Source organism: Artemia sp. Qi Xiang Cuo, chromosome 2 (genome assembly GCF_049724085.1).
Source record: "Artemia sp. Qi Xiang Cuo chromosome 2, ASM4972408v1, whole genome shotgun sequence".
Classification (NCBI taxonomy): Eukaryota; Metazoa; Arthropoda; class Branchiopoda; order Anostraca; family Artemiidae; genus Artemia; species Artemia sp. Qi Xiang Cuo.
Window position 1 is genome coordinate 42,053,859 of NC_142795.1, and position 14,115 is coordinate 42,067,973.

Genomic DNA, 14,115 nt, shown 5'->3' on the forward strand with positions numbered 1-14,115 from the left:
CTTTTATGTGTAGAAAGACTGTCAAATACTTCGTCAGCTATATTCATATCATCAGAAAAAAAATGAAGCGACACATTTTTTTAAACATCTTATGTGTTTTATACATATATAAATACATATATATATATATATATATATATATATATATATATATATATATATATATATATATATATATATATATATATATATATATATATATATATATATATATATATATATATATATATATATATATATATATATATATATATATATATATATATATATATATATATATATATATATATATATATATATATTCAGTTTTAAAGAATTAATACTCATTTCAAAATTATTATTAAAGTACCTTTCCGTTTTAATTACACCCCCTCAGCGACTGATTATTAAAGTACCTTTCCGTTTTAATTACACCCCCTCAGCGACTGAGGGTAAAACCAGTAAAATTAATTAAAAAATAAATAAACAATACTCCTGAATGTAAGTTACGGTTAACAAGAATTTGTTTATAAATTGCTTGAATTAGGTAGTATGTAGTTCAAGCGTAGGAATCGAGCAAAGCATAGGTCGCATTGAATTAGCTGTGCTGTTAAGAGTGTTCATCATTCTTAGCAGCATAGATCAACTGCAGTATGATTGACTTTTTTGTTTCTTCTTTAAACAAAAAGTAGAAAAAAGACACTGTTCAAAGGCCTTTTGTTCCACAGCCTAATGGCTGATAGAAACAAAACAAAAAAAAATACTAATTGGTGGAACGGTCAGTATTTTGTACAAAAACCATGATTTTATTTTTTTCAGAACTTTCCTCCCATGATGTTGCATTTTGAATTATCTGCCGTGTTAACTATTCGTCATCAATTTTCTATCAACCTTCTCATTTGGATTCCGAGTATGGCCCAGCTCTACTATAATCGCACCTATCAATAAAAAAGCCATAGTTTATGAATGAAATTCATTTTCTTTGATTTTAACGTCAAATTTGCAGTGCAGAAGCGGAAAATTAAAATGGCTAGAAGTTGTTAAAAAAGGTTGCATAAACACTAATTTGTTCCGAGCCAACGCCTACTGAAAGTGTTTTTCGTATCACATAGGAAAACTGCCGCTAAAAGCATCCATCTTTTCTAATTTCCAAATATTTCTGCCTTGCGTCTTAACTTTGATTGGTCAATCACAAATTTGAAGCTTTGAAGTGGAACGTTGTTCAACTCGAAAAATTACGAACGGATGGATAATTGGCAATGTAGTCGTTTGTATTTTTTGATCTTACCAAAGAATACGGCCCGGGTATAATAACCGGATCTCGTAAGGAGCTATGCTAATACAATACAGTCCAAGCTTAAGAACTAAACGCCGGATGGCTGTTTTTAAGTACCCACAACAACAAAATTTCGGATGCTGAATGAATTATGAAAGGAGTCTAATGGACTCTAATGAACACAACAAATCACCGAATTTGTAAGTAAATAAAATTAGTGCCAAAGAACTACCAAATCGACTTAATTTTCAACGAATGGAAGCCGAAAGAATATCCAAAATCTCTAAATCTGAAAATCGACAAAACTAGTTCACAAAATTGCCGGATCCACCGAACTCAGTAACGAACAGGAACCAAAAAATGTGTCAAATTAGCAAATAAGAGGAACAATTGCAATAAAATTACCGAATCAACCATATTCGGTAACAAGTGGGAATCAAATTAACATGTTAAACCTCTGAATCTACAAATGGGCGTAATTAAAGCAATAGAACTGCCAAATTCTAAATAAATTAGGTAACGAATGAGAATCACATGCACGTGTTAGGTTGTAAATAACGGCGATGGATGGATAAGAAACAACAGAAACGGACGTCGTGGTCCAACCAAGATGCCTATTTCTACCAACATTTTCGCCCTCGGCAAAAATGTTACCGGGGATAAAAACAGTTAGGGGCGTCAAGCCCCTCCCTCCTCCTTCTTCGGGACACTCCTTAGGACATGGAGACTTCAAGTTTTGTGATGAGGAAGGGGGGGGGAGGGCTAAACTTGTTTGTTCTCTTGTTTACCCAAACGTTTTTGCAATAAAAGCTGCTATGAAACTTAGAACATATTCCTGGTTAAGTTACAAGGTGTAGCAAAAACATTATGTATTGTTAGAAAATCAAAATGGCGTATCTGTGATATCTGTCGAATGGCTTGAGAGATCAGGCTGAAAGTTGCAGGGATTTTTTATGGAGGTACTGTGTATTATTAGTGAGATTTCCAAACTTACGTTGCTTTCGAAATCTGCTTCTTCATATTACAAATATAAGGTCAAGGATTTGTTTTCTACATAGCCAAAACAAGAGTATAAAACATATAAAATGTTTGTGGGGTAACTCAAGATAATACTGATTTCCATATCACAGAAGACCCTTTAGATACAGCCAATAATCTGAACAAATTCCTTTCCTCCATAGTGAATTTCGCCTGTCCTGTTTTGCATCCTGAAATCTTCAATGTATTGTTGGAGAGACTAGAGGCAGTCCAAAAAAGATGTCTTCAACGAGGGTGAAGTCCCTTGTGTCTCCCTTCTTAGGAGAGCCAATCTAGTCACCCTCGAGGAAATGAAAGCAAACGTTTCCTTCCGTTTCACCAACATTGCACTCCAAAATCCCCAGACAAACTCACTTTTCCCTAGTCCATTGTCCCCCTTTGTCCTAACCTACCTCGTTCGGCTGCAACAAAAATCCCTATTTTCACCCCTTAAAAATTTTTCATAAAAAGATATAAAAGATCTTTTTTCCCGTACATAGTTGCTATGTTAGATAAGTGAAACCCCCCCCCCCCCTCCCTTTGATCACTTAAAAAATTCTAAATTTCTTGTTACAGTCTTTTTTTTTTTACTAAATTGTGTTATGAATTTTTTAGTCGCAAGACTAAATTGTCTATATTATTTTATTTGGCGTAATGCATTCATAAATAAAGCGAGTTTTAATAGTATTTAACCTGTTTGACATGTTGATTTTCTTCTGACCAACTTTATTATGCTTGTTTTTTATAGACTCTGAAGTACAAATTAAGCACATCTGTGCTAAAGATAGGCATTTTTCTAAAATAAATCTTATTTTATGTTACGTTTGGCATCCCCCATGCATTAATACAATCTACGTCTGTTTCAATTTTGACTTTTAACTTTAAGGATTTGAAATACTACTTTTTAATTTTGTTCGTTTTTAATATCACAATATCGTTACCCCTATTAAGTGGTGAGGAGCTGCTGCTCGCCTCAACCCCGGTTTTTATGCTGAAGTTTAACTTTTGCATAAAATTACTTCGAAAATCACCGGTTAAAAAGACATTTCACTTTTGAGAGGAGGAGGGCACAAAATGCCAAAAAGAATTTCTCAGGCAGTGACGGGAGGATTCATTTGACAAGTATTGCTTTGAGAGATGTCTCATCCTCAGATTCGTCTTTGTACAGGCTAAGAAAAATATAATTAACACTTATAATTCTTAAGTCAGCTTCGAATTTGAAAGAACACCTACGCAAATCAAAATAGGATGTTATTTTAATATCAGAAAAGTTCTTAAGTAGCCTGGTGACAATCAACGACTAATTTATGGGGCTCTCAATAATCTTTCACTGGCCACAATATCAATAGCTTTTAGTCAAAATTTAAAATATCTAAAAAACTCACGAAAAAGAAATAAAGAAACATACAAAAATGACGGACTTACTTATAAGGCTACTCACTGTCATATTATCTCACCATCCGCATTATCTCTACCTATAGTACGGAGAATTTCAAGTGAGGGTGCGAATTTCCAAGGTTAGTCTATAATCCCAACACTAGGCTACCCAGAAATACAAACCAAAAAAAATAAGTTAAAGAACACCTGTCTCCGGCACATTCTGAGTCTAACAGAACCATCACTCGTCTAACGGAATTACGAACACTTCCTTATGTGAAAGAACAAGGCAACAATTAATAGTTCAGAAATTCCTAAGTAGTACATGGGAGTATTGCGGAAACATGGTCCATATGTGAATGGCAGGCAATTCCATGATGTCTTGTGCTGGGTTCTCTCTGACAATAGAAGGTGCAGACGGCACAAAGCGACGTTTAAGCGATGCTCAAAGAAGGATGCTACACTGCGGCCACAAGCTCTGTAAAGGTCGTCGTCGAGAAATATCGCTGTCGCCTTATGCGACAGCCAGCACTGGAAGAACTAAGTCTAAGTAAGTCTACCCAGACACCTTCACTTCAGATTTTTCAAAAAAATGATAATCATAAATGTTTGTTTTCAGTGAAGTCCTAGGTTTTCAAAGTCATCAAATACAGCCGAACATCGTTAGTAGGTTTATTTGAGCGAGTTTTGGAGATATATGTCGCACAGGCTTCGAGACAATTTTTTTTTGTTCACTTTAAGTTTCATCTTTACTCATTACTTACATTAGATTAATTTTTTTTTACTTATTGCCAGTGGGCGTTATAGTATTGGAGAGTATAATTAAACCTTTCTCTGTTATTCTTTTCGTGGACTTGGTGTGACTATACGAGTCTTTAAATTTAACATAGGTGGTAATTTTAGAGGTGGCTTATTTTTAAACACATTGTAATTCAACTAGGGAATCTTCTGGAAGTGTAGATTTCAAGAGAAACTAATGACACATAGCTAAAACTAAGAAAGTCGAAATTGTAAAAATTTAAAGTAATGCAAAATTGTGATAATTCGAACACGAAAGTATGAGCCTCCGTAGGCCTTTTGCCAGGGCAGAATAGATCTTTTCCCAAAGTTGCCGAACTCAAAAAGACACCTGTTTCTGGAAGCTGGGAGAATATTTTTGGGTAGCTATCCAACGTTTCTTCATTAATATTATTTAAATTATATCAAGTTTTATTAATCTACTTAGAGCACAAAGTACATCAAAATCAAAAGCCTTTTTGCCCGTTGGACCCATTTTAGTGTTATCCATATATGAAAACTTCAATTTCTAAGACTTTTTTGTTGCTTGAAAACTATGAAGTTTTTAAGGTAGTATCATATTTTCATCAGTATTGCTGCGTCGAAAAATAAAAAAGCAAAACTGACAAGTTAAATTGGACAAAGACCTTCGCCTATAAAAACTAAAACATTAACTATCTGTTGATTCCAATAGACAACTAAACCCTCAAACAAAAGATACACCTTCTTAAGCTACTGGGTACCATATGTTTTTAGTTTATTTTTGGCCAATATTTCAGCCACGCTCCTTTTTCTAATTTTGGACCAGGTACTACCAAAAACTACGTAAACCCATATGGAGGTATTTTTAACTAGAAATTATATTCCCGATTTTTTTATTTCTTTTTTTTTGGATAGATATGGTTGTGCAACTTTCCACTTAAGCAAATCAAAATATCGAATTTTGTTACTGTCCTTGGAATTTATGAGAACTAAATTTTCCTTGATCAAAAAACAGTGTTCGATTCCCATTATTGAAAATAAAACTGAAGGTTTACGATTATTCTGTAAAAATGACAGAAAAATGCCTGCTACTTCTAAACTTGAGATATTAGTCATGTTTTATATGATTCAGTTTCGATTTAAATAATACTGGGTCTGAAACGCGAGTTCATCTTATCTTTTTTTTTTTAGCTTGAAACAGTCGGTTATGAATAAAGTATTATCCTATCTAGCCTTTCTTATAACAAAAGTTATTAAGGATCTCCAAAAGTCAAATATATATATAACTTTCAACTATCTTTCTTCTTCTTTATTTCTATGTCGTGACCCTTACAAAAATGAACCGTACATTTGAAATAAATAAATAAACACTAATAGTACAAATGAAGAATTAACAACTTATACCTTTTGATAGCCGTGAACAAGAGCAATTCCAAGTGGTGTTGGAATCATTCTTCTCCCGCTTCCAACAGTAGCATAATTTCGCTGCTCCAAGTTGTTTATATGGACGGGTATAGAGGCATCTGTTCCAATACCATGATGCTCCATCAAAGTTATAACCTCAGATTCAGTTAGATAGTCTGGAGCACAAGTTTGACGTTCCAAGAGTTTCAACTAAAAGGAGCTAGTACGATTAAAAAAAGTGACTATAGTAAAATTCATACGTCATACAGATGTCGCATTATCATTGACTATAACATTATCATCACGTCACACAGCATCAATACGCCATACGGAATTACAGACACGGGTATCAGCTTCAATAATTTTTTAGATTTTAAATTTTAAATCGATTTAAAATGCCGAGTATCTGTCCTTTCAACGAAAAAGAGTTTTACCCTCAACTTCAAGTTCAACTTGCTTTTTTTAGTTGGATAAAGTAACATCTTACGCAATTCTGAAATTTTATGGAGGGGAATTCGTGAAAAAAATAATCCCAAATTCTCAAAAAAGTGCTTTAAACCCTAGTACCTTGAAGGCACATGTTAAATAAAACCGACAATATAAATTATCAATCTATAGCTATCCAGGGGCAAAACGCTAGGGCTGCATAGCACACCAGGACAGGAGCATATATAAAAACGTATTTGGTGAAAGGGGCGCAACTTGAAAAACTCCCAAAACAGACAGACTATATAGACATTATAACAACAATAGAAAATTTGGTATTTCGAGGGAGATAGAAGATCAACACGGGCCCAAGACCCACTTCTCTCATTGCGTGTCCGTGTCTGCACCAGTGTCTCGGCAAATTTACATCTATATCCCGACCATGTTTCATTTATTTCAATACATATACTTATCGACTTTACAGGATGGAAAAAAAATTGACTTAGATGAGTTTATATGTTCTTTGTAAGTTTTTTTCTCTGATATCATTATTTTGATGAGATGATTTTTGATGAGAGCTTTTCCTTTTGTTAAAAGCAAGATTATGGAGCTTCTTAGTGACACCTAAGAGTTTACCCCTATTATATTTGCTGACAATATTTGTATGTATTGCCAAAACTGCAAATTTAGTCGTTGACGTATCAGTACTATCCTGAAACGTAGTATCAACATTAATAAGAGTGAACATCAAAATAACATTAAAATGAACAGAAATTATCCTACATAAGAGGGAACCTACTATCCCCCCCGGATTCCCATTCTTTACATAAAGTTTGACTAGTACTTTACTGAGTGCATTTTTAGTTCAACATGTATAGCAAACTGGTACTTGTAAGTGTTAATGTATTGACTACTTTTGGGCCAAATTGGATGTTTTGTGGAGCAAAATGACATGATTTGAAACTGCTCTCTATTTTGATCTCTTTAGCTGCTTAAAAGGACAAGCAATTTGAATTTTTACTACAATAAAATGTATTCTGATATTCTATGACCACTGATCAAATAGCCCCTATATAAAAAAAAAAAAAAAAAAAAAAACGAAACTAGTCGGCTCGGAAAAAATAGGGATTTTAGTATTTATGTACATATAGCTTGAAATATTCACTTTATGGTTCTCAGCCGGCATTAAATTCATGGTGTAATTTTCATCAGGATTGCACCGTTATTAAGAAGTTTTTCTACCTTTTTTGTATATCTATTCAGATTCTTACCTTTATAACCTACTATAGATGAATTTAAAGGACACCCTAGACAGTCAATCATTTTGATCAAAAGCTTCCGTCAATCAATTGATTAAAGCGTGATTGACCGTCTAGGAACCGATTGAGTCATTCAAACTTTCTATCAATCACCATCAACGCTTGGCTCAAGCTTTTGATTAAAACGATTGATCGTCTAGGGTGTCCTTTAAACTAAGGAAATCTACAGAGCTGTAGTAAACGTAGAAACCTGATTTTTTCTTCTATATATGGTTATCAAAATTCTTTCTGTGTTTTTCCGAATTTGGGTTTCTAATGACAAGAGTTTTCCTTTACCTTTAGTTACAACAGAGGTTTAGAGGGCTTTACACAAGTTTTAACGTTTATAGATACTGATTCTACTCTCAATAAATGACAATCTTTACGTTATTGTAAAGAGTGGGTGTTTGGGGGGGGGGGTCTACCCCTTTTATATAAGACAGCTCCTGTACGTTTTAACGGCAGCCTTTCATTTGAAATCACTTGTGTGTTTATTTAATTTCTATCCGTTTATAATATCATATGGAGAATAACCATAAACATGAAAGGAGGTTCCACCCCTCTAACCCGGCCTTTAAAATTAATTTTAACTTCTGAATAAAAATGCTTTGAAAAAACATGAAAAGCAATGCCACTTTCCTTTGACCTACCAATGGTTAAAATCTCCGCTTTATATGTTTTTTTTCTTAATTTATAGCGTACCTAACAAATCCGTACAAAAAAAAAAAAAAACTAAAAATGCCTAAAAAAAATAATGATAAAATCGGGTAGCTTGTCGAAATTTTCAACGATATTATTTTAATTGGTTGACACATCCATCTTAGACAAAAAGCGTCTGGTCAATCGATAAAGGCTGGTAGACTGGTAAAAGAAAAATAGCCAAGGCATAAAGCTGAGAAAAAGGTAAGGAACAACACCATAGATATTCCTTCAAAAATTGATGTTTTAGTCTAATGAATAATCCATTGAGCTCTACAGCTGCGAAGGAGTGAACTGGGTTTTTCTTCTTATTTCTGTGGGTGGGCAGCTACATGGCTGTCTGAGGACAGCAATCCGGCTATGCCACATAGCCCGACTCGTACAAAACAGATTGACACAGAAAATGAAAAGCATAGTCGTTTACAGAAGCCCCTTTTTAAAAGACTGCAAAGCTTTAAAGGAGTATTTCCTATTGTCATTTTTAAACTTTTGATAAGCTTTTTGGAATTTAGAGCCCGCGTGAGGTGGTTAGGTTTTCACAGGAAAAAAAAGTGTCTTTTATTATAAGTCAGCTAGAAGGATAAATGTGAAACAGACCTCTTTAATCTCACAAGTTGTTCCAACAGCAAGTATTGGAACAGATTCTTCGTCTTTGGGTAATTGCCAAGTCATAACAGCTGTATAGCCAGGATCTACTACAGTTTTTCCCGAACATGAAAACCTCTCAGATCCAATTGCAAAGATAATATTCGTACTCATCAGTTTACAGTCATATGATAGCTGCAAAACAGAAAACAATAAACTGTAGACTAAAAGAGACTAATAAGTTTTACAATCAAATTTAGGTTATTTAACTTTATTTCTGACCAAAAGGGGTGCCTCGATTGATGTACAAGGTCACGAATCTTACAAACCAGTGCGCCGATCAAGCTGGCCGTTTGGGTCTCCAGCTGAGTCAATTACGACCCAGAAAGACAAGAGAACTAACTCCAGAAAGTCAATTACAACAGCGGTTTATGGAAAAAAACACCCCTTCTACAGAAGAAATGAAATATGATCTCCTTCCCCTCCTCACTGCTTTCATACCAGTCAACTTTCGTTTATAGATAAGACAATTTGCCGACTTTTAAATCTCGTATTTGTTTTTAAGTTGTTGATTTTCGGTTGTATTTTGGTATAGCAAGAAAAAAAAACAGAAAAAAAAATAAGTTCCGGCCTAAGGTTAAAAATATTAAAAAAAATGTCACTTGAAGTTCAATACTACATATCTATGTCTAATAGACATTGACAGTTCATGTTCTACAGAAAAATATTAGTCAATAATTCTAAAACGACGATAGATGGTACATCCTGTATCTAATAAATAAAACACACCGTAAAACACACTTGAACTTCTGCTCAGCAAGACCTGAAGTGACATAAATCTACAATCCTAAAATGCCTATTTTAGTAATTTATGTAGTATTGTCTGCTCGACCAGAATCATAGTAGTTTCTTTGTTGTATAGCTAGGGGAAAAAGAAAAATACAAAAAATTAAAGCCATATTAAAAAAAAAGAATAAAACAATGTTTCGGTAATATTGTTCAAGTTACAAGTTTTGACCTGATTAAAAATCACAAATGATTTTTCGAGTTGACTTTCATTTGTAGTTTAGAAGAAGATCAAGTAATAGATGCACAAGAGTTTAAGTGGGAATTTATAGTAAGGCTCTCTGAAAATCTTGGAACAATTACTTGTTTTTCTTCGGTCATTACGAACAGACTAAAAAAGATCGAAGTATTATGGGACAAGAAAAAAGGTTACAAAATACATTAAATTGGGAATAACCCACAGAGAGAAATTTTTGTAAGGGGAAGTGTTCTATTTTCCTTTTTGTAGTCATGGCCCCTGTGAGTTTAAAGCATTTAGTATATATCTATCATGTGTGCGACATTTTGTGTAATTATGTGAGCTATGTGCTTTATTATGTTTATTTTGTTTTGCAATTGTTATATTTTTTCATTGTTATTTTTATGTACCATGTTTTGTTATGTGTGTTATTATCATGTGCTATTATTTTGTGACATTAATTTTTTTGTCATGTCCCAAAGCAGCTTTTGTTGCAATAAATATCTCTCTATCCAAAAAGATGAACATTTTCAGATCTCCTATTTAAAACCACTAAACTTTTAGCTGGCGCTTTTGACCAGCATACAAGGGGATGGAGAGATATGTTATAGGCCACTAGGTCTAACCAGAATTAACGATAAATTTGAAATAAAAGGTGAAAGAGGCAGTGACACACTGAACAAAAAATAATGGTCCTAAATCTAACTACTGCAGACTCGTATCAAAATCCTGTAGTAGTTTAATTCGGGTTATGTGCATGTATACGCTGCATTTACTTTAAGTTATTTAGAAATACCACATTATACTCCCTAAAGTATTAAACTATTAAACAAGTCAGTTTTTTTGCAATGGAGAAAAAGCGACCCAAACTTTTCCCTTCTTCACCAGAGAGAAGACAAGTATAATGAATTCATGGCTTTTTGACGGTCATAACATGACAATTTTTGACGTCATGAAAATCTCATAAGTAACTTAATACTAGTTTACAGTGGCATACATGTCACTCGCGTCTCGGCTCACAGCCAAATTTTAAGGAGACACTCGTAGCCTAGGATATTATTCAGAACCAAAATTTTGTTTTGCACTTTCCATGATGTTCAAAAATCGTAGAATAAAAAATTCCTTTGGGTCTCCTGTAAGACCAGTTCTACCATTCCAAGAAACAGATAGCCCCCCGCTATCTCTTTTAACTCAAGAAAACTTTTTGTATTGTCAATAATTTTAATTATGAGACTTAAAGACTACTTCTTCTGGTTGCCTTGGAATAACAATTGTATAACTACACGTAGTGCATTTTAATAAAACAAATCCACATTACCCAAAGAGAGCCAGAAAACAAACTGCAGCATACAACTCAATTAGTGTCTTATGGCGTCATAATTTAAAGATTACAAGTATATGGATCTTGACAAATCTAGAATAAAATTAAAACGTAAAAACTTACGGATCCAATAAAATGACGGACAATGTAATCATAAATCTTCCACGAATCCGAGTCAAGTGCATCGCTAGAAACTGGTTTCATTGGAGTAATCGGAGGATGGTCACCAACGTCTTGTCCTTTTCTAGGTCGACATATCCCAGCAGAAAGTAGAGCTGTAACTTCGGCACCCCACTGGTTTGAGCTTTGTTGTCTCTTCAGCGTCCCACTACATATCAAAAATAGTCAAAGAAAAACATCTTCACAAAAATTCACCAGCAAGAAATTGTTTAAACTATGAAAAAAATACTGTAATAGCATTTCAGCTAATAATTGGGATTTAATCAAGTTTTTTGAAGCTTGAACACTGAACATCTGATGGTTTCGGTAGACGAGATTAAAATTTTTATATAATTTATGGCTTAAAAGAAAAATGCACGAAGAAAAAGTTACCGGTTTTGTGATCCCGATATAGTTAAGCATAAGCATTGCAAAAATAAATATTTCAGTTTGACATCAAAAATGATCTATGAATATTTATCTTTTATTGTTTTCTAACTGTAAGACTTTTTTAAAACTAAAAGTAAATTTTCAAAAAAGGTTTTTTACAATAAAACAAAGAGCGGTATTAAAACTTAAAATAAGTAGATAGAATGTCATACAGAATGTCAAACTAAAAATTATTGCTAATGGACAAATACCTGAAACAAACAGGAATTAAAAGAATAACCATGTCTTAAAAACTACAGAAATTACTGAAAACAAAATATATTTAACTTTATACTAACACAGAGGAAAAAAAAGAAACTGCAACAGATAATATTCGTGAATTACATTAGCAAGCCGTTTTAGTAGCCGTTACGTTCTCACAAGATTGCCTTTTCCATGACTGTTTAGAAATAAACTGACAATCAATTTACATGGCAGTTACATGTTATGCAGAAAAAATTGCCGAATTAGCAGACAAAAGCCAAATATTATCAATGGAACGAATTGCTTGACAAAGCAACTAAATGCGCTTAATAAGGTGATTAAATTGGCGTGATACACAATTATTGCTCGTGTGTGAACATCTGTGAATGTTCGTAGTTGCTCAAGTTCCAATCCGTTTCTAACACCTAGAAAATCAGCTTGCTTTTATGAAGACCAGCATGACAGGTGACTCCAAGGAAGAAAAGAGCATTAGCGTCCAGATTGCGACTAGAAAATACCGAACGTAAATAATTTTCTGAAGTTTTTTTTTACAGTATCAAATACTCGTAATGCGGGAGAATTAAGACAACTGAACATGTTGTATTTCAATGGTCAATTACAAAAAGATACAGATATAAAATAAAGTCAATCAGAAAATATCTGGTAAAAATTAGCGGGCCATTTTTTACATACAGGGTTTGTCCGGAAAGTAATAGGACTAATTTTCTTTCGCCACGACTGTACTTCGGAGCGTGCGCGCTCCGACTGGATTCGGTAGAGGTCTTTCCTAGCTAACAAACAAGCTGCTGGTCAGCTGTCTCCGAGAACCTGGAGTCAGGACAGGCATTTTTCGTGACATGTTTTCAGTGAGTGGTGCAAGCCGGAAATGCAGCGTTCGTTAGAGCAGAGGTACGCGATTAAACTCTGTGTGAAACTCTGTAAATCTGCGACGGAGACGTTTGATATGATCAAGCAGGCTCACCAAGCTGATACTTTAACAAGAAGTGGTGTTCTTCGGTGGCACCAGGCCTTTTTGAAGGGCCGGGAAGAAGTCACCGATGAAGACCGTGCTGGAAGACCTTCGACAAGAGCCGACAATGTGACTCGTGTGCGCAAAGTTTTGAACTCAGACCGTCAACTAAGTATTCGTTTAATAGCCCAAATGTTAAATTTACCAAAATCTGTCGTTCATGACATTTTGACGGTACATTTGAACATGCGCAAGGTGGGCGCGAAGATGGTCCCAAAAGTCTTCACTGACGACAAGAAATTGCGGAGAGTGGAAGTGTGCCAAGAAAATTTGAAGATATGTGGAAGTGACCCCCAATATTAGCATAACATAATCACAGGTGACGAGTGCTGGACCTTTGAGTATGATCCCGAGACAAAGCGACAATCTTCCGAGGGGAACACGTCTGCTTCTCCTCGCCCAAAAAAAGGCAAGAATGAACAAATCCAAAGCGAAAACGATGCTCATTGCCTTTTTTGACATCAAAGGCATCATCCACTACGAATTTGTTCCTCCGTGACAAACCGTCAGCACCAAGTTTTATGTGGAAGTACTCAAGAGACTGAAACAAAGAGTCAAACGGGTCCGGCAAGACATCGCAGCCGACTGGAAGTTGCACCCCGACAACACCCCGGCTCACACCACCTTTCTCGTGAACAGCTACGAAAAGCGGATGAAGATTTGCTAGATGTTTTCCAGAGAAATTGCTTAAGGATTGTTCTGGTTACCCGGCTGACTGACCGTATTTCAAACAATAGGCTGAACGAAAAATGTGGTTCAATACCGCTCTCTAGGGATATAATGAAAGAAAGGTTGAGATGGCTAGGGCACGTTGCGCGGATGAAGGATGACAGATTGCCGAAGATTGTTCCTTTAGACCAACCGTCTAGGGCTAAACGGAAAGCAGATCTTCCTCGTCTGGGATTGGAGGACGTCATAAAGAAAGATTTAAAGGAAATGGGAACTTCGTGGGAGGGTGTAGAAAGGGAGGCTTTGAATATATTAGGATGAAAGAGGAGCCTGCGTAGCTGTGTTGGCCTCAGGCGGCTTGGTGCTGCGATGAGTTATTAGTAGTAGTAGGTAGCAATGCATTTAGTACTATTTTTCATGAGTGTAAACTTCACTTCTGACATTTAAATGAGGTACATG

The 14,115-nt window shown here is 34.9% G+C and overlaps 1 protein-coding gene across 3 annotated transcripts in view; it reads right to left on the reverse strand.

The window, feature by feature from the left end:
* Positions 1–14,115, reverse strand: part of LOC148955247 (DNA topoisomerase 3-beta-1-like) — a 95,248-nt gene that overhangs the window by 27,438 nt on the left and 53,695 nt on the right. For all 3 annotated transcript variants that reach the window (XM_089108122.1, XM_089108121.1, XM_089108120.1), the window contains exons 8-10: positions 11,289–11,493; positions 8,833–9,015; positions 5,813–6,022 (exon numbers count right to left, since the gene is read on the reverse strand). In XM_089108122.1, the coding sequence (XP_088964248.1) occupies positions 5,813–6,022; positions 8,833–9,015; positions 11,289–11,493 (598 nt within the window). The remainder of the gene's footprint in view (positions 1–5,812; positions 6,023–8,832; positions 9,016–11,288; positions 11,494–14,115) is intronic.